Genomic DNA, 26,163 nt, shown 5'->3' with positions numbered 1-26,163 from the left:
GCACGGAGCCTTTGCTTCCTAGGTAAAGAATGTCCCCAGGAGGTTATGAAAGAAACTGGTTACAGTGGATGCCTCTAGGAAGTGGGGGCTGAGAACAGGAGCACAGCGGTGGACTCCCCATCTGGAACTTTTTACATTTGAAGCCATGTGAATGGTTACCAAGTCAAAAGATAATATAAAGTCAAGAGAGGACATGCTGCAAAACTAAAGCAACACACTATCCTGTTACTGTGTTGAAACAGGTACCCTGCGGCCAGGCCCAGCTTCATTCCTGCCGCTCACTCAGGTCCTAGCCAGGTCTCCTCACCAAAGGCCAGGGTGTTCCTGGCCTCACGAGGCTACCATAAGAGTCGTGACAGACGGGCCAGCACGTGTAAAAATGGCCCATCTCGGGCACCTGGAAAGCACCTGTCGCCTCCCGTCCTCTCCCATCCGGTCCCACCCTGAGTCCTTCCCCTCCCCACCCAGCCCACACTCCTGTGACCTCTGCTTTCTTCCCCTCAGAGAAGGCTACCGATGGCTCCCTGCAGAGCGAGGACTGGGCTCTCAACATGGAGATCTGCGACATCATCAACGAGACCGAAGAAGGGTAAGGACCGCAAAAGAGGTGGGGGCGCAGGCGGGGGCAGCCAGCTAACACAGCGTGCACCTGTGTTGACACGCCCCGCTGCAGAATCCCACCTGGCCTTTTCTCTTGGTGCCAGGAGGGGCTGCAGAGTTCTCCCAAGGCCCACCCTGCAGGAATATGGCGTTTAAAGTGCTGTTGGACCGTGATCCAAGCCGACCCCTTCATTAGGATGAGAGGCCCTGGGATGGAAAGTTGAATGTCACAGCTGTGAGCAGCTGGGCCCGGCGTGCTGCCACCTCATAGCCTCCCTAAGCAGCACTCACCTGCCACGTGGTCTGGAAGCCTGGGCGCCTGCACAGCGGCCCCTGGGACAAGGCCAGCTGGAGACTCTGGCAAAGAGGTGGCCCCAGTATTCTGAGGGTCCGGACGGCCAGCTCTGTGTGTGAGCAAGAACTTCCCTGACGTTCAAAAGCCTCAGGGCAGGTGGGGGGCTGGAGGAGGGCGGCGAGAGCGCAGCCACAGGCAGACCCCAGCTGGAGCTGGCTGCCAGTTGAGTGTGGTCATGGCGGTCTCCTACTCAGCGCTGAGGAGCCCCCCAGGGACATGATGTGGGGGAGGCAGTGGGGTCTTAGCTTTTTCCATATTTTTAGTGTGTGGGGGGTATGTGGGGGGGGGGTGCTGGGATTGAACCCAGGGGCATTCTACCTCCAAGTTATACCCCAGCCCTATTTTATTTTCTTTATTTGGAAACAGGGTCTTGGTAAGTTAACAGCCTCACTAAGTGGCTGAGGCCAGCTTTGACCTGCGTGATCCTCCTGTCTCGGCCTCCCAAGTACTGGGATTACTGACAGGTGCCACCACGCTCGCTGAGGTCTTAGCTTCTGATCTCTGACTAGTGCTTGCTGACCAGCTGTGTGACATGACCTCGGACAAGTCCCTTTGCCAGTCCAGGTCTCTGTCCTCCAAGGCTCTGGTAGATTCCTCTAAAAATAGTACAAGTGCCTGAGGGAGCAGGAGAAAGCTGAGGGGTCACTGTCGTCCCGGGTGGAAGGTGGGGGGTGTGGCAGCCACCGCCGGCAGGAAGCCTCCATTCTCCTAAGTCAGTATCCGCAGCGAGAGCGGGATCTCCTGTCCCTCTCCGCTGGGGTGATCCCGATCCCTCAGCCAGTGTAGAGTGCTCTGTGTGGAGAGGGGCATAGGCAGGAAGACCCAGCTCAGCCGGGGCGGCTGTAGTTGCTTGGGCCAGAGTCCAGGCCAAGCCGGGAGAAGGCAGTAGCTGCCCGGCACCTTGCAGTGTCCCCCTCGGCCACGCTCCTTGGCTCGACACTCACACCTGCACCTTGGTTCATCAAGGTGGAAGGGAGAGGTGGGCAGAGGGCAGCCCCAAAAAGAGAAGACGGAGCCGGGAGCTCCAGGGTATCGTGCAGGAGGCCACTACGGTGTCCTTGGACACAGCCGCCCTCGTCTCCCTCGCGAAGGTGGCAGGAGCTGAGCGTGGAGCCCTAGAGGTGTGTGGCTGTTGTTCGAGCACCTTCCCTGTTCAAGGCGCTGCCTGAGATGCTAGGGACCCCTCAGGGAGCAGACGCAGGTGTGACCCTCGGCCTCCCGAGATCGTGGTCTAAATTCTAGTCTCTCTCCTCAGGAGTCTCTCCATTGGGCTGCAGCCTCCTTGTCAGACGTTTTGTCCCAACACATAAGAGTGCTGGATGCACAGCAGCCACACAGCAATGGCTCCCAGTCCGGGGTGGGGGGGGGGCGCGGGGGGGGAGTGTTAATTACTTACTAGGGATTGGAACTCAGGCATTCTACCTCTGAGCTACATTCCAGCCTTTTTTTTTTTTTTTTTTTTTTTAGTACTGAGGATGGAACCCAGGGGCATTCGACTTCTGAGCTACACCCCTTGCCCTATTTTTTAGTCTTTATTTTGAAACAGGGTCTCACTAAGTTGCAGAGTGCCTCATTAAGTACCTGAGGCTTTCCACGAACTGCAATCCTCCTGTCTCAGCCTCCCAAGCGCAGGGATTACAAGAGTGTGCCACCACACCCTGCTTATTTTCATCTTGAAACAGTCTTGCAAGGTTGTGGATGCTGTCCTTGAACTCTCAGTTCTTCCTGTCTCAGCCTCCCGGGTACTGGGATTTCAGGACTGCACGATCATGCCCTGCTCGCAGCCCACTTCTGACCCTCTGAGCTGTGCCCTTTTCTCTAGGCTACCTGTCAGAACTGGCACGAGCCCCTACAGAGCACTGACGTGGCCACGGGTCAGCAGCTGTCAGTTGGCTAACACTGTAGCAAAATACCTGAGATAATCCACATATAATTGAGAAAATAGAGCCGGGTATGGTGGTACACGCTTTTGATCATAGCATTTGGGAGGCTGAGACAGGAGGATCCGAGTTTGCGGCCAACCTCAGCTACTTAGTGAGGCTCTCTGCAACTTAGTGAGACCCTGTTTCAAAATAAAGAATTAAAAAATAGGGCTGGGGGTGTAGCTTGGAGGTAGAATGCCCCTGGGTTCCATTCCAGTACCATGAAAAAAAAAAAGAGAGAGAGAGAAAGTTGATCTTCTCTTAAATTACTTTTGCTGGGCGTGGTGACACACACTTGTAATCCCTGTGCTTGGGAGGCGGAGGCAGGAGGATTGTGCAGATTTGAAGCCAGACACACTAGCTTAAGAGACACTGTTTCCAAATTTAAAAAGTATAGAAATAGGTCTGGGAGTATAGCCCAGAGGTAGAAGGGTTTCTAGGAACCCCAGTACCAGGAAAAAAAAAAAAAAAAAAGATTACTATTATAAATGTTTTCAAGTATTGTTAGTGGACAGAATGAATAAAATGCTGAATTACATTATTAAAAAAGGGGGGAGTGGGGGTATAGCTCAGGGGTAGAATACCCCTGGGTTCAATTCCCAGAACAGAAACAACAGAGCCAGCTGGCCCCCAGAGGGCCCAGGAAGGAGCCATCCCAGAGCCGCTCTGAGTGGAGACTGCTATCACACAGGACACAGTGCGTCACCCTCCTGGCGGACTCCTGGCCTCCTCGCCCTCTCTCTACCTCCCCACACCCCTAGGCCCCGGACTCCTACCCTGCCCCCTACTCCCGCCTCCATCCTAACGCAACCTCCTCCCCCGTCTTTCCCATCCTCTAGGGCTCTGCTCACCTCCTAGGGGTCTCCCTGACCCCACCCCACCTTACTCTTCCACAGCACCTGCTTATTCCTTCAGTTATTTGGGCCTTCCAGAATATGACATTTGGTCTTGTTCACACTGTGTCCCCAGCACCTAGCACGGTGCCCCCATATCCAGGTGCTCAGTAAGGCTTGAAGGGCAGGACAGGTGGGTGTCCGAGGAGCTGGCCAGGCGATCATCAGAACACTTGGCCTCTGCACGCAGGAGAAGCCCCATGGAGCTGAGAAGCGTGTGGCCTGGGCTTCCCCCTTGAGGGTTTGGTCCAGGTGCTCCGGGGTGAGGCCTGGGCTGCTGCATTTTGAACAAGCACTCATACCTCCGCCAAAGTGATTCTGCTGCAGGAAGCCCAGGGCCACAGGTGGAGGGTCCCTGCTGAGCAGCCAGGGCGTCCTGGCTGTGATCAGCCTGGATACACAGGCCAGGCATGGACAGGAGCCATTGCAGCTCGCCAGGGCTTCCTGAGTTCAGGCGAGGCCTCTGGTGCATGGAAGAAGGGCCCATGCCTAAGCCCCTCCTCCCCCTGTCCTTCTGTGCAGCCCCAAAGATGCCTTCCGAGCAGTGAAAAAAAGAATCGTGGGGAATAAGAACTTCCACGAGGTGATGCTGGCTCTCACAGTGAGTGCCCTGTCTGTCCACCTGTCCATCCAACACTCCGAACCCATGGCAGGGCCAAAAGCTGCCTCTCCTCAGGCCCAGCGGGACACCCATCCACCCTTGGGCTCCTCACCCAAGGGCTGAGAAGAAAAGGTCTGCAGGCAGAGGTGTTCTCTGGACACTGCTTTGGGTGCGGCTGGCAAGAAAGGCCTCCTGGCACCCCCAGTGTGGGGCACAGACACATTGGAGACAAAGGGCCTGCAGAAGCCTAGCAAACCCACCACTAGCAGGGAAATGGGTACTGCCTGGCACCTTGACACCCTGAAAAATGAACTCAAAACAGATGGTGGTGGCTGAGAACAGCCGTGCCCACACCCTGAGCCAGTCTTGGTCCCAGGACAGGCAGGAACAGTGGACATCCTGGCCTCCACACGGTCTGGCTGGGGGGTGGGGGGTCAGGAGAAGCATTCTGTCCCAGCCGGCTCACAACAACATTTATAGCCTACACTGAAAAGCAAGGGCACCTCCCCAGCGAGAGGGAGGAGGGACGGAAGCTGGGGCTCTGGATCCGCCTGGAGAGCCGCATCCCTCTAGAGCTGCAGGTTGCAGGGCTCTGGCCCCATGGGGGAGGAGTCCTACCCCAAGTCCTAAGCCAGCGGCGCCCCATTGTTTCCCGTGTCCCAGGGCTCACTCGAGGGAGGGGTGGGGCTCCTCCCCCTAACTGGGCGGCTCTGGGGCAGGTCTTGGAAACCTGTGTCAAGAACTGTGGGCACCGCTTCCACGTGCTGGTGGCCAGCCAGGACTTTGTGGAGGGCGTGCTGGTGAGGACCATCCTGCCCAAGAACAACCCGCCCACCATCGTGCACGACAAAGTGCTGAGCCTCATCCAGGTGAGTGGCGGCCGGAGCAGGGCTGAGCCTTCCAGGGTCTTGGCTGTCTGCCAGGCTTGGCACCGTGTGATCTTGCGGGTGCCTGTGGCCGCCAAAGGACGGCAAGCCAGGGAAAGGATTCCTGTCCTCTTTGGGGCTGCCGGGATGGCGGGCACACAGGTGAGCAGCGGTTACCGGTCGTGTCCCTTGTCCCCTCTCAGTCCTGGGCTGACGCGTTCCGCAGCTCGCCCGATTTGACAGGCGTAGTCACTGTCTACGAGGACCTGCGGAGGAAGGGCCTGGAGTTCCCCATGACAGACCTGGACATGCTGTCGCCCATCCACACGCCCCAGAGGGTGAGAGGACCCCCACTTTGGAAGCTGTGGGCGGGTCGGTGCCCTGAGGGCTTGCTGCTCCTGCTGGCCGGGATTGACCTTCCCAGTGACCCTGCTCAACCTGCCTTTGCCCCCTAGACTGTGTTCAATTCGGAGATGCCATCAGGACAGAATTCCTTGGGCTCTGACACCAGTCAGCGAGGAGACTTGAGCCAGCATGCCAGCCCTCTGCCTGACCCGGCCAGTCTCCCCAGTGATACACCCATCACGCCAACCCCTGAGCAGGTACGCAGGCCGGCCGCGACCCTCGGAGGCCCCATCGGTATGGAAATTGCCATCGGGGGAGCTGCCACTTTTCCCATGGCAGCCCACAGGGAGTGTGTTGTTACTGTTTTAGAGCTGGCCTCCAAGAGGTAAACTCATTCCCCCAGAGTCACACAGCTCATCAGAGACGGTCACTGCCCCTGCTCAGTTTTTTGCCCGAGACAGGGGGTGAGATGGCACACCGGAGCTGCTCTGGCTCTGACCTGCATAGCCATGGCCAGCGGCAGCTGGATGCTGGGCTGGGTGGAGCCTGCTCTTGAGGTGTTTATAGACTTGACCTATGGCCAGCTAAGTCTAAAGGCTCAGCTGCCGAGCTGCTGGTGGTACACACAGGGCAGGGAGGAAGAAAGCCATGTGGGGCTACCCCAGGAAGCACCCCCGCTGGCCACGGGTATCTGCTGTTTGGACTTACTCAATATTCACGCCCTATTTGTTTTTTGTTTGTTTATTTGTTTGTTTTTGCAGATCTGGGGATGGAACCCAGGGGCATTCAACCTCCGAGCTATATCCCCTGCCCTATTTTTTTATTCTTTATTTTGAATCAGGGTCTCACTGAGTTGCAAAGGACCTCACTAAGTAGCTGAGGCTGTCTATGAACCGCGATCCTCCAGTCTCAGCCTCCCAAATGCTGGGATTACAAGTGTGCACCACCATGCCCGGCTCTTATTCACACCCTATTTGAAGAGAAACTTTCTGTCCTTTATTTTCTCATGGCAAGTTATGAAATAACCACCTCTAGAGTTGCAAACATTACAAGAAAAGTTTTGCCAACTGGACAAAATAAAAATGCATAAAAATTGTAAAAAGCTGGGCGTGGTGGCACATACTTGTAATCCCAGCATTCGGGAGGCTGAGACCAGAAGATTGTGGTTCGCAAACAGCCTCAACTACGTAGTGAGGCCCTCTGCAACTTAGTGAGACCCTGTTTCAAAACTAAAACTAAAGAATAAAAAATAGGGAAGGGGGTGTAGCTCGGAGGTCGAATGCCCCTGGGTTCCATCCCCAGACCAGCAAAAAACATAAAATAAAATAAAAATTGTAAAACCACTCTCTAACCCCCCAAAATTATCTGTCCTGGTTCTGATGTCAGCCACTTTGCCAAAATTCTGGCATTCGTGTGAATTCAAACTGGTTACTTCCAGTGCTGGAAAATTCTTGTGGTTTTTGTTTATTTCACAGTCCCTTTGCCTTCTGGGACATATTGAGGCGGTCAGGAGCCGGTGACGTAACGGCCGGCTCCTCTGTGGTGAGGTCCCATCTGGTTTGGGTCTGCTGGGGTGGTGATCAGTGCCTTCTCACTCAGTCACCCAGGGTGTTCATTAAACAGGCCAATGTATCAAACACCGTGTGGGCTCAAGTACCACGCAGCTGTCGCTGACATATCACGTGTGTTGTATCTGCACTCCTGTTTCTTAGTCTGCAAAAGCTGGGCTGACAGGGTGAGATCTACCTGTGGAGAAGGTAGATCTGCCTTTGTTAATCTACCTAGGTTAAGTGCTTGCTTGACTCGTATTAAATAACCAGTAAGTGGAATCTGCCATCAGTCATCATGAGCTTACATAGTAACGTTCAATTTCTAAAATCAGCTATAAGTTGTTTACACAACTTAGAATATGCCAGCATTTCCCAAAATGTCTTCTGGCTGCCAAGCCTATGAGCTATTCCATGATAAAAGGGTTCTTCAGCCGGATCTCGTGCTGACACTCGCAGTGTGCACAGGTCCACAAGAATGTTAAGGGCCCGGGGGGGTCCTACCATGTAAGACCCCTGCACCGGCGCACCCGACCTCCTCACCTGTCTGAGGCCGCGGCGCAGCTATACTGACCGTGTCCCCAAGCCCGAGACCTTGGGTCCCTTTGATCACTGAAACAGATGCTAAATCCGAGCTTTATACTCAAGATGGGTGGCAGGGCTGGGACTCATCCTTGGATGAACTTGAGACACAAGCAGATAGGAGCAAAATGAAACCCCAGCCTTCCTGGGGGAGAGAGAGAGAACAGCCCCCGTCCTCCTGTGCAGACGGGCGCAGCCTCCGTCCTCCCTGAGGGAGCAGCGCCCTCCAGGGCCTTGTTAGTTGCCGCTTTGGGCCCAGGAGGTGCTGGCGTCCTTCAAGCCACGCTCACGGTTCATTCCGTCTCTTTGGTCTCTCAGCTTCTCTGTGCCAGACACAGCCACCCGGTGTGGAAATGACAACAGTGGGTAACCGTTCTGTGGGGATCCAGGAGCCTGAGGGCTGCCTGGAGGGGCTGCTGGTGCCCCACCCCGCGGCTCCTCTCATCTCTGGGCCGTGTCTTTCAGATTGGGAAGCTGCGCAGTGAGCTGGAGATGGTGAGCGGGAACGTGAGGGTGATGTCGGAGATGCTAACGGAGCTGGCGCCCACCCAGGCAGAGCCCGCAGACCTGGAGCTACTGCAGGTGAGCCAGGCCCTCTGCCTCCCCGCAGCTCTACCCACACTGATCCCCACGGCTCGCTCGGAACCCCCAGGTCACACGGGAGAGTTTGTGGACTCTGCACTCTGTCAGGTTGGAATTCAGCCTCAGCCCCGCTGCCTCTGGTTTGAACCAACAGCCCCTGTTGCCTCAGGTTGGCATCTGGTAGAGGGCTCTAATGGCCTCTGTGGTTCACGTTGGCCCTGAGAATTAAATGCGCTAGTGCATGGAAGACGCCCAGTCCTGTGCCTGGTGCAGACTCAGCTCCCAGCACATGGTCCTGGGAAGAGCAGGGAGGTGCGAGCCACCATTGAGAGCGTGCACAGCGGCAGCGGGCACTGGGTGAGGAGCGGCTGGTCGTGGGGTCCGAGGCAGGTGGGCGCTCTTGGCTCCCGCTCCTGGGTGTCTTGTATTCCCATGATACTGGAGCAGAGGGGGCCATGTCCAGGGAAGGGATCCCTTCCCACAGAGATCAATTTATAGAGACACCAAGAAACCTGGGTTCCTAGGAAGCTGGGAACCAGAAAAGGCCCCAGGGTCACCAGAATCCACAGGGGGGCAGAGAGCTTAGTGTGCTTGTCTGGCCCGGTGTCACCCTCCTGCAGCCCCCGTCCCCACGAGGGCAGGTCTCCGTGCCGCTGTGCCTGACAAGCTGCCTTTCTCAGGGATCCCAGCTTGGGGCGGGTGTAAAGTAGGAGCTCAGAGTTGACTGGCACCTGACCCTCCCTGAAGCCTGGACAATGGTGCAGTAAGAAAAGATGGAGCGGGGATGGCCGCCGTGCAGTTGGCTTCTCTGTCCCAAGCCAATCATACATAGGCATAGGGATTTGGGAACTCAGAAGGCGTGAGCCAGTGACGGCATCCATGCTGGACACTCCCGCCCCAGGCCATGTGGACACTTGCTCTGCATTCTTTCATGACGCTCCCATCTCCAGGCCAGGAAACTGAGGCAAAGGCAGGTCACGTGGCACCCTGGGTCCTATGGCTGTCAAGGAGACCTGGGGTTTGAACCCCGGGGCCAGGCTCCAAGCGCTGCTTTTCTGCTCTTGAGCAGGGCCAGCAGCAAGGCAGAAGCTTGGTCACCAGAGGAAAAGGGGCCTCAGGATGCTGAAAGTCACTTGAGCAGCCTGGTCTAGGAGGGGGGGTAACGGGGTCCACATCAGCCAAAACAAATCCCGGAGCAGCCGGGGCCAGGTCTCAGTGGTACCTCTAGGAGACAAGCATGGCGGCCGGCCAGCCGTGCCCAACAGCTGACGACCTCCAGTCCCTGACCGAGGCCTCTGCTCACCTGGCCGCAGCCACTGAGGAAAGAAACAGCCTGTCTTACGAGTCAGGCCCTCAAGGCTGGGGCTTTTAATTTCCATCTTTTTCCCAAACAAGTTTAAATGTGATACTGGTGATTAAAGCCAACCAATAACACAGTGACTAAATACAGCATGTGTGGGATCCTGGAGCAGAAGAAAGACCACAGAAAAACTGGTGAAACCTGAATCAAGCATGCAGTTTAGCTAATAGTATTGTGCCAATGATAATTCTTAGTTTTGACAGATGTCAGACTGGGCTCAGGGTACAAAGGAACTCTGCTATCTTTGCAACAGTCAGTACATCTAAAATTATTCCAAAATTAAAAGTTTACTGAAAAAGAAAAAATTAGTCAGTGAGAATAATAAAGCAAAGACTCAAAATTAGGGTGCGTGGGAAACGATTACGCCATCTAGCTTGTTTTCTACACCCAGAGAAGAAGCGATGTCTTGTATGGCCAGCCCTCACAAGTCTCGGTTTTCCAACTGAGCAAAGATGGTGGCAGAAACTTTATTCTGAATACTGCACAAAGCCAAGTTAAACCGGGAGGGAGCACAGTTGGCAGGGTGATTTCCTGTGCTTTAGGTTTGGATGTAAATCTGGGCCAAGCACTGATTCCTGTGGTCTCAGCTACTCGGGAAGCTGGGGCAAGAGGATCGCTTGGTCCCAAGGGTTCGAGACAGCTGAGCAACGGCGAGACCTTCTGTCAGTTAATCTTGGTGTGGAACTGGGAAGAGAAGTTCAAACTCATGTTTGTCGAGCCCCCAAAGCCCTCCCACGGAGCCGCGAGGTGGTTTGGAAGCCTCTCCTTTCACAAGGCAGCCCCGGGCCTGTAGCACCGTCCCCTGGGGAGGCCGTGCTGGCCCAGGTAGCTGCGACGTCCCTTCCTCCCCGCAGGAGCTCAACCGGACGTGCCGAGCCATGCAGCAGCGGGTACTGGAGCTCATCCCGCGCATCTCCAACGAGCAGCTGACGGAGGAGCTGCTCATCGTGAATGACAATCTCAACAACGTGTTCCTGCGCCACGAACGGTAGCCCACCCAAACGCCCCCCTCCCGCCCACCTGGGGCTCCTGATGTAGGCAGGATGGACCCATGGGGGCAGCGCTGAGGTCTCAGGGCACGCACTCCTAGACCATGTCCCCCTGGTGCCACCCTCAGTAAGGAGGTTGGCGCCAAACCCTGGTCCCGGTTGCATCTTCCTATTGGAGTCAGGTCCACCGGAGACTAATTGGCTTTGCCTCCTTGTGCCCAGCAGAGGGGAGACGGGAGAGGGGAGAGAGCGCCCCTGGATGACACTCCACCAGGAGCATGTGAATCAGAGGAAAGCTCACCACGGCACCTTGAGGTGCTGTCACAAAAGAAGGAGGGGTGCTGGCCTGCTGAAGCCTGGTGTCTGGGCAGAGCTTGCAGGTCACTGAGTCGTGGGGCAGGACCTTCAGAATCCAGAGACTCTGGAATATTGGTTCCTGTTTGTTGCTGGTGGTGACTGAGACAGTCATAGAACTGGTTTTTTTTTTCTTTGTTTTTTTTTTTTTTTCTGGTACTGTAGATGGAACCCAAGGGCATTCTACCTCTGAGCTATACCCCCAGCCCTTTTATTTATAATTATTCTTTATTTTGAAGCAGGGTCTCACCAAGTTGCAAAGGGCATCACTAAGTAGCTAAGGCTGTCCTCAAACCATGATCCTCCTGTCTCAGCCTCCCAAATGCTAGGATTACAAGCGTATGCCATCCCGCCTGGCATATTACTGTTCAATTAAATTGAGACACTTCTGCAGGCGAAAGCGGGGCGCTGTTAGCAATTATATGGGGACAGCAGGCATGTGCTGGGTCTGTCCAGGGCAGGCCAGGATGTCCCTCCTCTCCCTGAGGGTGACCCACTGTGTTGACCTTGCATCCTACAGTTTGGGAAGCCCTGCCAGACCTGTGCCTGTCTTAGTCTGTCCCTTCAACTGGGGTCTTCTGTGTCTTGTAGGTTTGAACGGTTCCGAACAGGCCAGACCGCTAAGGTAAGAGGCATCTTTGCCGTGACGAGAGCGTGTGTGTCGATGAGAGGCAGGAGGCTTCCCCAGCACCCCGACAGGGCAGTTGTGGGCAAGTCTCCTTATTTCCTTCGCTGCTGCCCTTAGTGGTAAATGAACCTCTGCCACCAGCTAGCTGTGGTACCCGGGGCCTCCCAGCCCCCTGGGAGGGTGAGGGAGCCAGAGGAGAGGAGAGAAGGCGGGCCCCAGTGCTTCCGGCAGAAGGGAGTGAGGCTGCAGGCATGGAGGGTGACCGGTCATCACCTCCCCAGGCCCCGAGTGAGGCCGAGCCGGCCGCCGACCTGATCGACATGGGCCCCAACTCTGCTGCCGCCAGCAACCTCTCGTCCCAGCTGGCGGGAATGAGTAAGTATGGTGGGTGCCAGCTCAGGGCACATGGCACAATTCTGGGGGCACCTGCCCGCTATACTCCAACGGCAGAACTGGTGTCCGGCCCCAGGACCTCACTGGGTCCCAGACTAAATCTTGTTCCTGGGACCCCACGGTTCCTGGTCCTCATGGGTCTCAGAAACCCCACTGTGATCTTCTCTGCACTCTGAGTTCCCCGGGGCCTCCACTCATCTGGGGGAATCTGGACTGTGCCGCTCCACTCCACAGTAGTGGGTATGAGTGGTCAGGTCAAGTGCAGACCAGTGCCTGCCCAGGGGACACGTCTTTTTTTTTTACTGTGCTGAGGGTGGAACCCAAGCATGCTAGGCAAGTGTGTGTGTGTGTGTGTGTGTGTGTGTGTGTGTGTGTGTGTGTCACTGGGGGTGGAACCCAGAGGCTTTATTTTTATTTATTTATTTTTATTTGGAAACACGTTCTCACTAAGTTGCTGAGAGCCTCACTAAGTAGCTGAGGCTGGCTTCAAACCTGCATGATCCTCCTGTCTCAGCCTCCCAAGTGCAAGGATTACAAGTGTGCGCCACCACACCTATTTTATTTTATTTTATTTTGCAGTACTGGGGGTGGAACTCAAGCATTCTACCTCTGAACTACACCCCCAGCCCTATTTTTAAGTCTTTAATTTGAAACAGGGTCTCACTGCATTGCAAAGGGCCTCACTGAGTAGCTGAGGTTGGCCTGGAGCCGGCCATCCTCCTGTCTCAGCCTCCCAAGTACTGGGATTACTAGGGTGTGCCACCATGCCTGGCTATTGTTTTATTTTTTTGTTTGGTTTGGTTTTGAGACAGGGTCTCACTGACTTGCCCAGGCTGGCCTCAAACTTGTGATCTTTCTGCCTCAACCTCCATAGCCTATGCTGCTATGCCTGGCTGATAATACACTTTTTGAAAAATCCAACGTGATTGTGATTCTGCTGCTCAGCTGCTCCTCCAGCAGACGTCTGGAGCAGGCTTTTTCCTGTTCTCTGATCCTTACTGTAGCCCTAGCAGGGGAGACCACCTCCACCTAAGAGATGAGCTTCTAGCAGGCGAGGAGGTGGCCTGCCCACAGGCAGTGGGTGGCCGGCCCGCCACGCCCTGCCCTGCTCTTCCCCCACCCCTGGGCCTGGCAAGGAGGTGCAGTCCTGGCGCACAGTCCCTCAGGCAGCCTCTGTCCTTGCAGACGTGGGCTCCAGCAGCGTGCGAGCTGGCCTGCAGTCCCTGGAGGCCTCAGGCCGCCTGGAAGACGAGTTTGACATGTTCGCACTGACCCGGGGCAGCTCGCTGGCTGACCAACGCAAAGAGTGAGTGCCCTGGGCTGCCCTGGCCCACTGCAGCTGGGGGGTGCTCTGTCAGGGGAGGGCCCTGTAAGGAACTCTGCACCGGGCATGGTGGTGGGCACACCTTGAGGAAAGGCAAACAGACCAGTCAGAGGAAAGGTCAGACCAGGCAGCTGCACCAAAGGGGAAACTGAGGCACTGGGAAGCTGGGGTGTTCACCCCAGCCAGTCAGGTAATACTTGGCAGCACTGGGTTATGAGCCCAGGGCTGATTCTAAAATACAGTGCCACCAGCCCCATCCACCTCGTCACTGACTGCGAGCCCTGACCAAGCCGTCTAGGGCAGAGAAGCTTTCTAATAAATCCTAGGGGCTGGCGAGGCGTTTCTGCCGTCCCCGAGCCAGCCTTAGCTTCCAGGGAAGTGAGTGCCCACGGCCCCACTCAGTCTGTCTGCCGTGCAGGCGCGGCTCTGTCTTTCCCTGCAAACTGTTTTTAGGGGCCTGCTTTCAGTAGCCGAGGCAGGTGGCCAAGCCTGTGGGCCCCAACCCTTGCCTCGACTTCCCCAAGACTTCTCCATACATGCTTGCTTGATTGTTTTTTTTTTCTTCATCCTTGTGCTGGCAACCGCCAGGGCTGCACTGTGGGCAGCCAGCATTCTTACAACCAAGGAAAGTTCTAAATTAAAGGATCCTCCTAGCTTCTCCCACTCGGCTCCTTAGTGGTCACTCTGGTGTCTTTGGGAACCCGTGTGTCAAGAGTCAAGAGAAGAGCCTGGGATTCCTTGCCCACACCTGCAAATCTGGGTCCAATCTGACAGCTGCAACGGGCAGGAGAGACCGTTCTCACAGGAGGGGAAGGTCCATGGTGCTGGGCTGTGACTGGCTCTATCCTTTCTTTTTCTTTGTTTGTTTGTTTGCTTGTTTGTTTGTTTGTTTGTTTGTTCTGGCAGTATTAGGGCTTGAAGCCAGGGCCTTTCACACGCTAGACAGATGCTCTATCATTGAGCTATATCTGCAGCCCTTTTTTTTCTTTTTTTTTTGTTTTCTTTTTGTTTTTGTTTTGTTTTGTTTTGTGGTACTAGGGTTGGAACTCAGGGGCTTTCTACCCCCAGGCTACACTCCCAGACCTATTTTATATTTTATTTGGAAACAGGGTCTCACCAAGCTGCTGAGAGCCTTACTAAAGTAGCTAATGCTGGCTTCGAACCTGCATAATCCTCCTGTCTCAGCCTCCCAAGTACTGGAATTAGAAGCACGCACCACCACGCCCAGCTCTGCAGCCCTTTTTGGGTTTTTTTGTTTGTTTGTTTTTTTGAGACAGGGTCTCACAAAGTTGCCCAGGCTGGCCTTGAGCCTACAGTCCCCCTCTGCAGCCCCGCTGAGATGCTGGGATTACTAGCATGCGCCACTGTGCCCAGCTGATTCTATATTGGCTCCCAACCCTAGGCTCCGAGACCAGCAGCGCCCAGTTGCCATGGAGTCAGGGACACTGCTGACACTGCTGTCAGGTGGAAGCTAATGAGCCTATTGGGACTTGCAGCCGGGAGGTGGCCCGTCCACCCAGGCCCAGCGGGCTGCTCTCCCGGCCACACTGGAGATGCTTTCTGAGTTCCTGGTACCTGCCTAGCTGCCAGCCCCACTGAGGTGCGCCTCACTCCATCACTCCAGAGCTGCCCCAGGGATAGGAAAAAGCACACTTGGAGCCTGACCTCCAGGGCTGCCGCCTCACAAGGGGGCCAGAGCTGCACCGTGCTGAGTGCAGGAGGGTGCCGGCCTTGTGGATGCAGAGGAGGCAGGCGACTGCAGCGGGCATCAGGCTGCCAGGGCAAGGGGTGTCAGGAAGCAGTGCAGGCGCTGGGAGCAGTGTGCACAGATGCTCCGAGGCAGGTGGGAAAGGCCTGCTGCACAGGTGTCTGGGGAAGGAAGCCGCTGCCGAGCAGGTGGTGGGGCTGAGGCGGGCCTCGCAGAGGCAGCTCGAATCCATCCTCACACTGGCGGCAGGGAGCAGGGGAAGTGGCCCTCGGCATCACTTCCTCCTCGCCAGCTCCTTGCCCAGCGGGTCTCAGAACGGCTACCTGGAAATTTGGGGTCTCATTCAGTGGCAGCCTACCCAGTTTTTTTTTGTTTTGTTTTGTTTTGTTTTTTGGTGGTACTGTGAATGGAACCCATGGACATTCTACCTCCCTATTTTTTATTGTTTATTTTGAAACAGGGTCTCACTGAGTTACAAAAGGGCCTCACTAAGTATCAGAGGCTGGCTGTGAACCACGATCCTCCTGTCTCAGCCTCCCAAATGCTGCCTGCCCATTTCTAGGAAGTCACTTTGTCACTGCATGAGTTCAGAGTGGCATGGACCCCGTCCTCAGGCTCAGCGGGGTGATAGGTGCCCCTCCCTGGGGGGAGACCCTGATCCCTGAATACCAGGCTTTCCCTGGGCGGGAAACGTGGCTCACTCCTCCCCCAAAGCTGGACTGGCCCAGGGCTGAGGGCTGGCCTCTGCCAGCTGTTTAGAGTGAAAGCAACTGGGCTCTTCTCCAGTGTGGGGACCGGGTCCCAGCGCCTCCCTAGACCTCCCCACTGCTGGCTCAGTGCTCCCACTCCTAGGTGAGTCTCGTGTCCCCAAGGCTGAACCTCAATCCCAGCGCACACACCTCCTTCCCTTCCCTAGTCCGCCGGCAGCTAAGTGTCCACTCCACAGCCCCACCTTCCCACTGTGCCTGGCCAGTTGGCCTCCCCAGGGACCTTGAGAAGCACCACGACCAGTCATTGGGCGGGTGGGCTGGCTTCATGCTGGTGACCCAGTGCAAGATGGCACTCCCTCAGCAGTTCACGCTCCTGCTCTCAGCAGCAGCCTGGAATCCCCATTCAAGGCAACCGTACACAGAACCAGCTTATGAAATTATGAGAGAGAGCTGCTCAGGAGAGGGGCTCCTGGACAGTGCTCTTTGAGCATGGGGTCACTGGAGCCATGCTGCAGGCCCTCGGCTTGGCCAAACCTGGTCGTAGCCATTGGTGATCGCGAACCCTATGTTTGGCCAGACACCCTCCCTAAATTCTCCCGCCTTTGCTGATGCCTGTCGTGCAGGTCACAAGTCTGAGTCTAATTCCCAGAGGCAAAAAAAGGGTGCCCTTCCGTTCCCCGTCAGGCCTGGCAGGCAGGAGCCCTCGGCCCATGCCGATCCTGTGGCCGAGCTGCCCCTGTCCAGGCCCCACCCATGTCCACACAGGGTCGGAGCCTCCCCCTCCATCCTCACATCCGCTGGCCCGCCCGCATCTGACAGCTGTGGCTGCCTTTACATTTCAGGGTCAAATATGAAGCCCCCCAAGCAACAGATGGCCTGGCGGGAGCCCTGGACGCCCGGCAGCAGAGCACCGGTGCGGTAAGCAGAGGCCCGGCCTCCCCACCCCTCCCCCGGGCCTTCCAGGAGGACACGCACCCACCACACGGCCCCACTGTTTGCCGGCCTCTGGCTCGCCACACCCACAGCCCTTAGTTCAGCTGGCTCTTAGCTTGGCCCTTTGTGGCCAACGCAGCTGTTGGAGAGTTCAAGTCATTAGCTCAGGCTCACACAGGGAGGATTCAGACCCAAGTCTGCATCAGGGAGCTGGCCGCCAGCAGCCTGGGCTCACACCCACCTCACCACCTTCCAGCTGTGCGTCCGCAGCGAATCCTGGGCCTTCTGACCCTCGGTTTCTTCACCTCTACGTGGAGGCCTAGTAGTAGCTTGGTTTGGTTTGATACTGGGGGGCTGAATCCAGTCATTCTGCCACAGGCTTCACCCCCAGCCTTTTGTTTTTGTTTTGTTTTGTGGTGCTGGGGATTGAACCCAGGGGCTTTCTACCTCCGAGTTATACCCCAAGTCGATTTTTTTTTTTTTTTTCGGTACTGGGGATCGAACCCAGGGGCATTTGATCTCTGAGGTACACCCCTGCCCTATTTTTTATTCTTTATTTTTTGAAACAGGGTCTCACTAAGTTGCAGAGAGCCTCACTAAGTAGCTGAGGCTGGCTTTGAACCTGTGCAATCCTCCTGTCTCAGCCTCCCAAGTCTGGGATTACAAGCGTGCGTCACCACACCCAGCTTTATTCTTTATTTTGAAACGGTCTCACTAAGCCATGGAGTACTTCACTGAGTAGCTGAGGATAGCTGAGAACCCAGATCCTCCTGTCTCAGCCTCCCAATTAATTAAATTTTGAAACAGGGTCTCACTAGCTTGATGAGAGTCGCACTACTTGCTGAGGCTGCCCTTGGACCTGTGATCCTCCTATCTTGGCCTCCCAAGCACTGGGATAATGGAGGCCGAGCAGTTTGCAGTAGACAGTGAGAGGATGCAGGGAGGGCGCTCCTGTGCTCCCTACTGCCTTTTTGGGGCCTCTCACTTGCAGGACATGGGTGGAGGATAAGACACAGACCCTGATCAGGCAGCAGGGAGGAATCCAAGTGGCTTCCTGCAGGTCCTCCCCGTGGCTTGGCTGTGTGAGTGGCAGCCCCAGGCCCCGCCCCCGGCACTGGTGACCTGTGGCCCGGCACAGGCCCCAGTCACTGTGCAGCGTGAGAACTGCCGGCTCCGCGGGGAAGTGGCTAGGACAGCAGGTGGGGTGAGTGACCGCACGGGGCCTCTAGGGCCTGGCGGAGAGGAAGTCTGAGGGGTGGCCAGGGCCCAAGGAGCTGGGACGGCCCGGAGGACTGAGCATTTTGTCCTAGATGAGGTGGAAGCCACTGGAAAGCCTTGAGCATAGAAGGACACTTACCTGACCTCCATCTTAAAAGGATTCAGAAGGAAGAGGCCCCCAGGAGTCAGTGGGAGCCGCCCAGCCCAGCGCAGGGGAGAGCCCCAGGACTCCCAGGGGCTGCCAGGTCCACATCTCCCAGCTCTTGGACCTGGCCAGGCAGAGAACGAGGCAGGCGGGACCCCCTCAGGGAACCAGGGCCTCCTGTGAGTGCTGTGGGACCTGCCTCCAGGAAGAACACCAGGTGTTTTCTCCTCGGTGATCACTGAGCCTAGGCTGTGGGCCTGTCCCTATTCTAAGTGCTTTACCTCCAGCCCGCTCCTGCTGCCTTTTAGGGACAGGGCTCGCTTCCCAGGGCACACAGCAACTCAGGGGCACGACTAGTTTTAGAGTCTACTTCTCCCGGCTCCCACACCACCTTGCAGCTAGTCTACAGGGTGAACGCAGGCACACACGCAACCCCACTCTGAAGAAAAGCAAAACCTGGTAAGCAGATGATCACTCAGTCATCCCTGGTGACCCGAGCAGCCTCCAGATCGCGATGGGGTTTGAGGGGCTTGAGCCGGCAGGCCACGAGGCCGTCTCGCCGCTAAACCATCAGAATGTGCTTCCAAGCAGCGGAGAACAGCAGAGTGGGCGCCAGCTGACTCTGAGCTGGCCTCCCAGGCCTGGGAGGCGCAGGCAGGCCCTAGGTCCTGGGCTCAGTCCCCAAACTCCTGGGGCATGGCTGCCAGCCTGTACTGGGCCTTTGTGGGGTGGGGGGCGGCTGGGAGCCACGCCCAGGTCCCCGCAGCCACTGCCTGCTCTGGGGCCCAGGAAATCCCCTTTCAGCCACCAGCGGGTATGTGGGAACTGGGCAGTGTTTTGAAACCCTGGGCGCCCGTCAGAAGCCCCTGGAGCCTCCAGACCCACCGGGGAGCAGTCGTGACCTGGGACCTCGTGTGAGGAGCTGAGCAGCTTCGGTTAATTTGCTCTCAGCTGCTCCAGGCCCTGAACACAGCCAGTGTCTAGCTCACGCCGCAGTGAGGCACCTGTGCTGCTCCCTTGTCCCCTCGCCCTGCCTGCCGCCATGGCGGCACACGCACACACTCGCACACTCACAGGCTAGTGCAGGCAGGCCTCCCACCCTGAAGCCATGTCCTGGTGGAGAAGGCTGCGGCCGTCACTGGCCTGCCGCCCTCCCGCCGCCACAGCGTCGCTCTCTCGCCCCCAGATGGGAGATGGCGGCCAGAAACTCAGTGACTGGATGGTGAGGCAAGGCATGGTGAGCCGGCTGCTGCTCGCGGGGCTCCTGCCCTGGGGCCCGGGGGGCCATGGTGATGCTGGCTGACGGAGCCCTGAGAGGAGGCGGTAGTGCAGGCCGCTCCCGGGGGGTTGGCCCACACCCACACGCCAGCTACCTCTGCCCAGGCAGCTGGGGGGCGCCAGGCAGGCGGAGGGGTGTGGGCAGCGGGCGCCTTCGCTGCTGCTGCTGCTGCTGGTGCTGCTACTGGGAAGCGGCCACCTTTCCTCCAGGCCTCGCTCTCCCCGTGGGGTCCCAGGGGCTAGGCTGGGTGGTGGGGCTTGGAGACTGACCTGGCTTGGCTGGAGAAGGACTCTCGTACCATCTTTCTGAAAGTGGCTCAAGGGTAGCTGGTGGTTCCGGAGCCTTCGTGCTGCGCAGGCTCTCAGGCCTGACCTCTGCCCTCACAGCACCAACAGGCACTGCCAGGGAGGGAGATGGGGACAAGGACTCCTGTGCCCCCAGGAGTACTGTACAGAGGGGCTGAGCCAGACTCTGCGTCTGTGCCAATGGCCTCCAGCTGCAGAAGAGGTAGAGGAGGAGGCCCCTCCCCGGTGTGGGAGCCACTGTGGCAGAGACGTGTCTTTGAGACCCGAGGTAAAGGGACCCCATCTGGAGTGCTGCCCCGGCCCCGGGACCACCAGCATAGCCGTTCTGATCCACTCGGCCCCTGCCCTCTGGGCCCTTTCACACCTCCTGTCGTGAGCTGAGTCCGTCCACACCGACAGCTGGAGGGCACCTCTCTGGTCCCGGTGTGCCCTTGCACACCTGTGCCAGGGTGGTTCCTGCCCAGGGCTTTTACACAAAGCCCTTCTCCAGCCTGGAGACACACACACACACACACACACACACACACACACACACTTGGTGTGTCAGAGCTGGGGTCCCTTCTCGTCATGGGGAGGTCCCATTGGCCCCAGCCCCACTCTGGCTGCTAGGGACCCTGTGCTCCCCTCGCAGCTTGGCACAGTGCGGAATGGTGGGTCTCAGCACCCTGAGGAGGCAGTCCCAGGGTCTCTACTGCAGCAGGAGCCAGGGCCAGTCAGAGAGGAAGGCGCGCAGGGCAGGGCTGCTGGGCCTAAGCTGGTGGAGGCCCGCCTCGCCACCCAGGGCCTGCCCACCTGCCTCACCGTACCCTTCCTTCCAGATCCCCGTCACCCAGGCCTGCCTCATGGAGGACATTGAGCAGTGGCTGTCTACCGACGTGGTGAGTCGGGGCCCAGCCCTCACCCACCTGGTAGGGGGTCCCATTTTTCTCATGAAGAATAAGTGGGCATGAGGTCAGAGCAGAGTTGTAGAGTCCCCGGAAGGGGCCAGGGTGAATAGCTAGTGAGGAGGGGTGATTGTTAGTGTCCCACCTCTGGCCACCCACCCGCTTCCCCCCGGGCACACACCCCTCCAAGCTGTTTCCCAAGGTGGGGCCCCTGGGGTATCAGCCCACCACAGGGGAGATGCAGTCAGCAGGGGAGACCAGTGAGGAGCCATGACAGCGCCGTCGATTGCAGCATCTCATTGAAACCCTAGCCACTCAGGGAGATACCGTTGCCACCCCTTACACAGACGAGGAGACCAGGCCCAGGGCGACTGGCTGCCCTTCTCTAAAGAGGGGGCTGGAGCCAGGCTACCCCAGGCCCCTGAGCCCTGCTGCCCCCGCAGAGAGCAAAGGGGGCAGGAGTCAGCCTCGGGCCCCACGACCAGGGCTCCTGGCCCAACGTCTGCCACCCCCTCTTTGAGCACCAGGGACCAAGCTAGAGCTTAGCACTTCCAGGCCGCCCTCCACCAGTGCAAGACCAGGGTCTGCCAGGGTCGGGCCAGGGCAGCCTCCAGCCCCCAACTGTAGCACAGATGGCTTTCATGTCTGGGTGTCAGCCTCCCTCGTGTGGCCAGACCACACCCCTCTGGGTGCTAGAGGGAAAGGAGTTAGCATCCACAGGAGTCCACTGCACGCTGCACTGTTCGTTGACATCCGTCTGCTACCAACCCAGCTTCCGACAGCTCACCACGTTACCTTCAGCCTCCCCTTTTTTTTAATGCCGTACTTGGATTGGAACCCAAGTTCTAATTGCACATTCTACCTCCGAGCTCTCTACCCTCAGCCCTATTTTTTAATTCTTTATTTTGAAACAGGGTCTCCCTGAGTTGCCAAGGGCCTCACTAAGTAGTTGAGGCTGTCCTTGAACTGCGATCCTCCTGTCTCAGCCTCCCAAGTGCGGGGGGGGGGGGGATGACAAGCGTGCCCACCACGCCCGGCAGCCTTCCCATTTTAGAGGAAGGAGAAGCGATGCTTCAGAAAGGTGGGGACACCCAAAGCCTGTGGCTAGGAAGGACAGGCCGCCTCCCAAGGGCCCGTGCCCCTGACCTCGGCCTGCTTCCCTTCTTCCTCAGGGGAGCAACGCAGAAGAGCCCACGGGTGTCACCAGCGAAGGTAGCTGCTCCCGCCCCGCCTGCCCCCACCCCCCACGCGCTCTGCCCCCACCCACCATTCCCTCTCTCCTGCCAGAATTTGACAGGTTCCTGGAGGAGCGAGCCAAAGCCGCAGACCGGCTGCCCAACCTCAGCAGCCCTGCAGCCGGGGGGCCCCCGGTGCCCCCTGCCAGTGCGGCCCCCCGGAAGAAGACCCCGGAGAAGGATGATGACATGCTGTTTGCCTTATGAGCGCAGGGTCTGGCAGCCTGAGTCCAGGGCCCCGCGCCCACACCCCGGCAGGCCGCCCCTTCCTGGGTGTTCAGGCCGACCCGGGGGGGCTTGAGACCCTCTTCTTCCCTGGAGGATGGGCTGACTGACCTGCCGCCGGGCCGTGCTGCCTGGGGCACACAGGCAGTACGACGAGGCAGAGGACAGGTCAGCTCCCTGTGTGGCCTCCCCGTAGCCACTGTGACTTGGCTGGGGACTGGGAGGCCGAGGCAGGCCAGCTCCTCTGCTGGGCTGGGGTGACTCGCCCTCCTGGGTGAGCTGAGGGGCACTGGAGCGCCCACACTGCCCTCAAGGCCCGGCTGGAAGCTGGCAGTATTGGAGGCCTGCCTCTGCCGGGCTGCACGCTGGTACAAAGCTGTGACAGCGAGGCCTGGGGAGCCTGGGGCCCCCACTGCCTCCCTGCCAGCCACCCGCCGGCTGCTCTTGACCCGGGAGAGGTGCCTTTTGTAGCCCCAATAAACGTAGAAACCACTCTGCCAGTGGCATCGGTGGCATCGTTTGGCCTGCTGGCGGGAAGCCACTTCTTGGCCTCAGGGTCAAGATCTCCTCCGGCTGGAGGCCTAAGAGGTGGGCGCCCGAGGCCCCTCATGCGCAGCCACAGTGGGTGGTGCGTGGAGGGGGAGGGAGCCCTGTGCACGGTGTTGGCTTGCTGGTCAGTGGGCTGAGGTGCCAGGCCCTGGCCTTCAGAATCACAACCTGAGAGAAGTAAAGTTCCTGTCACAGATGCCAAGGAGGGAGTCAGTAGGTCACATGAGCCGCCCAGCTCAGGAAGAGAGACAGATGCCGTCTGTCACGTGCTGAGCATACCCTCCGCGCGTAACTACATTGTGCCCGTCTTTCAGCGGCTGGGTGCTGTGACGCAGAGCTCAGGCTGGGCCACACGAGTCAAGTACAGAGCTCGGGCTGTGGGGTGCCGCCTTTTTGAAGCTGGACTGTGCACACCAGCCCCCCGAGGCCCTGCCCTGGGCAGTCGGTGCCTCCTGGCCCAGTCCCCTTGGGTGGTGGGAGGGAGGAGATTTAGAGTGTGGCTGGAGGGAGGCTGAGGGCAGCCCCTGGGCGGCAGGAGTCGGCAGACCTGATTCCACAGCCCGGCTCCTAGGAGTGTGGCCCTGGAATTGAACCCAGAAGCATTCCACCTCTGAGCTAAACTCCCAGCCCGATTTTATTTCTTATTTGGAAACAGGGTCTCACTAAATTGCAGAGGACCTCGCTAAGTTGTTGAGGCTGTCTTCGAGCCTGTGACCCTTCCATCTCAGCCTCGCAAGTACTGGGATTACAAATGTGTGCCACCACACCCAGCTCCCAGCCCTGTTTTATTTTTCACTTTGAAACAGGGCCTGGAACTTGCAATCCACCTGTTCAAGCATGAGCAGCCCTGTGTTCCATCCATAGTACCACACCCCCACCCAAGAAAAAGCAGCTGAGGGTCAGGCAGCACAGGCCCCAGGCTGGGCAGGAGGCCTTCAGTGCTGCCCCAGGACAGCTCGCTCACGTTCAGGCCCAGCTGCACAGCCTGCCTGCCCCCAGCCCCGCCTTCGAGGCCCAGGCTTTGACCACCACTTACGGGGCTGAGGCTGGGGAGGCAAGGACTTGCCTCTTTATACTCTGAGTCACAGGAGAGCGGGCCCCAGGCTACCTCCTGCCCTGCTCCCACGGCTGCCTGCTCCCTCGCTCTCCCCAGTAACAGGGGACCTTTCAGAGAGACTGACCCTAGAAGGAGAAGAGCCAAGGAAACCCCGGGAGCTCCCCTGGCCGGCTGCAGAGGCTCAGCCCTGACAGTGGCTAAGACTGCTCGTCAGTGCTCCCTGGTGCCGGTGCTCCCTGAGCACAGTTGTGCGTGAGGCACAGGGCTCAGTGTGGGGTCACAGAGGGCAACATAATGAAGGGCCTACCCTGGTGGGACGTGTGGGATGAAGAGGCAGTGAAGACAGACCAGCTGATTCCTGCCTGAGATGAAGGGTCGCTGGTGCTGACCGTGGAGCTGGGAGGCTGGGAAGAGGGCGCTGGTTGTGGGAGACAGGCTCCCCTGGGGAGGCCAGGAGCGCAGACAGGACGGCCCCATGCAGGCCCCTGGGCTTCCACTGGCATCCTTGCCGCTGGGCTGAGCACCAGGCACAGCCCTGGCAGCGGGCCATTAGTGCAGCTGGGCCGGGTCTCCGGGCAGCCGGCTCTGTGTGAGTCCATCTGCCCAGGGTGGATCATTTTACAATGGCAGGAAGTGTAGACCCATAAAAATAATGACCAGCTGCCTGGGGAGCTCCACCTGGATCCCAGGGGCAAGATTAAGAAGGCATGACTAATCGGGTGTGGTGGTGCGCACCTGTAATCCCAGCGCTTGGGAGGCCAAGACAAGAGGATCGCGACCAGCCTCAGCAGCTTAGCAAGACTCCGCAACCTAGGGAGAACCTGCTACAAAATGAAAAAGGGCTGCAATGGACTGAGAGGTAGAATGCCCTGAACTCAAAAAACAGGGGGACGGGGGAGGATGGCTGCTCTTGCAGGCCGGCTGTGCTAGAGACGCGCTTGGGCACTGAGGGGGAAGAGGAGAAGGCACCACGTGGGCAGCCCCTGGGCCTGCAGGAGCCCCCACTCCCTCCTGACTTCCCCAGCCCACAGGGTCCCGCCCTGGGCCCCCCCAGGATCAGTACCCGCCTCCCTGACCTCCCCAGGCATCACAGCAGCCATTTTTGAGCTGTGTGTAAACAGGCTAGTTAAGTCATTTTTCTGTGCCTCTGTTGCCTCCCTTGTAAGATGAGCTAATAATAGTGGCTCCGTATAGAGTCATCGTGATGGTCAACTGGGCAGACAAGTAGCACACCACCTGCCAAAGGAAACGTCTCATCGTGTTACCGCCCACTCCACAGTGGCCTCTGCTCCAGACACCCGGCCAGCCCCGCCCTCGGGGGCCCCCGCTCGTGTGTATGTGTGTGGGGGTCCCTCCTGTGTGGGGGACAGCCTCTTTGCTTCTCCCCAGCTGGCAGGACCCACAGAGTTGCCCGTCTCCATCTCCTCCTGGTCGGAACTGCTCCCTCTCAGGGCGGCCATGGCTGTCTTGATTCTGGCCATGGGAGCGGGCAGCATCCTCGGTGACCTGCAGCAGGTGCATCAGAGCCCTGCCCTCTCCATGCCTGGGCTGGAGGCCGTCCAGCCGTGACACAGTGGTGTCAGTGCCCCGCTGTGACCACGAGGTGGCAGCAGTGCTGCGTGTACCTTTGCCTATAGGGGGCACCACCTGTGCTGACCCTGGAGGAGAGGGGAGCGTGGCTGCAGCCCCAGCATGGCCCCTCGCCCCACACAAATCCTTTTCCCTCCACTCAGAATGGCTGCTGGCTCTGCTCTCCTGGGTACTTGGTGATCATGGCCTTTAGCCCAGCTCTGGGTGACGAGCCCCCTCCCCTCGCCCTGTTACTCACTGAAGCTTCTCAAATATCTCAGAGCAGGACAGAGGCCTTGCATGGAGAATCACACCACCTGCCAGCCCCGGCTCTGCCACCCTTTCTCCTCCTTCTTACCAGTGCTGCGGCCAGCCCTGCCGGGCTCCAAGGTCCTCCAGCAAAGCCTCCACCTGCTGGGCGGCATGGGGGGGGGGCAGGTATTAACTCGAATGAGATTGGAACCCAGGGGCATTCTACCTCCGAGCTACACCCCCAGCCCTATTTTTTATTCTTTATTTTGAAACAGGGTCTCACTGAGTTGCAAAGAATCTCACTAAGTAGCTGAGGCTGGCCTCGAACCACAATCCTCCTGTCTCAGCCTCCCAAATGCTGGGATTATAAGCATGCACCACCGCTTCTGGCTCAGAATATGATAATAAACTTTTTTTCTTTATGGTACTGGGAGTGGAACCCAGGGGCTTTCCTACCTCCGAGCTATACTCCCAGACCTATTTTATATTTTATTTGGAAACAGGGTCTCTCTCACTAAGTTTCTGAGATCTTCTCTAGATAGCTGAGGCTGGCTTCGAACCTGTGTGATCCTCCTGTTTCAGCCTCCCAAGCACTGGGATTACAAGTGTGCATCACCATGGCCAGCTCCATCAAATTTTTAAAAGGGCTGCGCAGTGGTAGAGCGCCCTGGGTTTAATCACTAGTACCACAAAAATAAAATAAAAATGGGCTAGAGGTATATCTCAGTGCACAAGGCCCTGGATTTGATCCAT

At 57.8% G+C, this 26,163-nt stretch overlaps 1 protein-coding gene across 2 annotated transcripts in view; it reads left to right on the top strand.

The window, feature by feature from the left end:
- TOM1 (target of myb1 membrane trafficking protein) overlaps positions 1-21,965 on the top strand; it is a gene marked incomplete at both ends in the record, with an annotated part of 33,817 nt that extends 11,852 nt beyond the window's left edge. Inside the window, 14 exons of one of the 2 annotated variants that reach the window (XM_080705061.1) lie at positions 505-589; positions 4,293-4,371; positions 5,091-5,240; positions 5,441-5,575; positions 5,693-5,839; positions 8,177-8,293; positions 10,508-10,641; positions 11,588-11,621; positions 11,906-11,999; positions 13,203-13,323; positions 16,602-16,677; positions 20,458-20,517; positions 21,696-21,735; positions 21,811-21,965. In XM_080705061.1, coding sequence (XP_080561187.1) covers positions 505-589; positions 4,293-4,371; positions 5,091-5,240; positions 5,441-5,575; positions 5,693-5,839; positions 8,177-8,293; positions 10,508-10,641; positions 11,588-11,621; positions 11,906-11,999; positions 13,203-13,323; positions 16,602-16,677; positions 20,458-20,517; positions 21,696-21,735; positions 21,811-21,965 — 1,427 coding nt within the window. The remainder of the gene's footprint in view (positions 1-504; positions 590-4,292; positions 4,372-5,090; positions 5,241-5,440; positions 5,576-5,692; positions 5,840-8,176; positions 8,294-10,507; positions 10,642-11,587; positions 11,622-11,905; positions 12,000-13,202; positions 13,324-16,601; positions 16,678-20,457; positions 20,518-21,695; positions 21,736-21,810) is intronic. The other variant, XM_080705062.1, reaches the window with a different exon arrangement.
- Between the last annotated feature and the right edge of the window lie 4,198 nt (positions 21,966-26,163).

This window comes from Muscardinus avellanarius (assembly GCF_963383645.1).
Source record: "Muscardinus avellanarius genome assembly, chromosome: 11".
Taxonomy (NCBI): Eukaryota; Metazoa; Chordata; class Mammalia; order Rodentia; family Gliridae; genus Muscardinus; species Muscardinus avellanarius.
The sequence above is the reverse complement of the archived record's forward strand: the minus strand, read 5'-3'. Positions and strand labels throughout refer to the sequence as shown.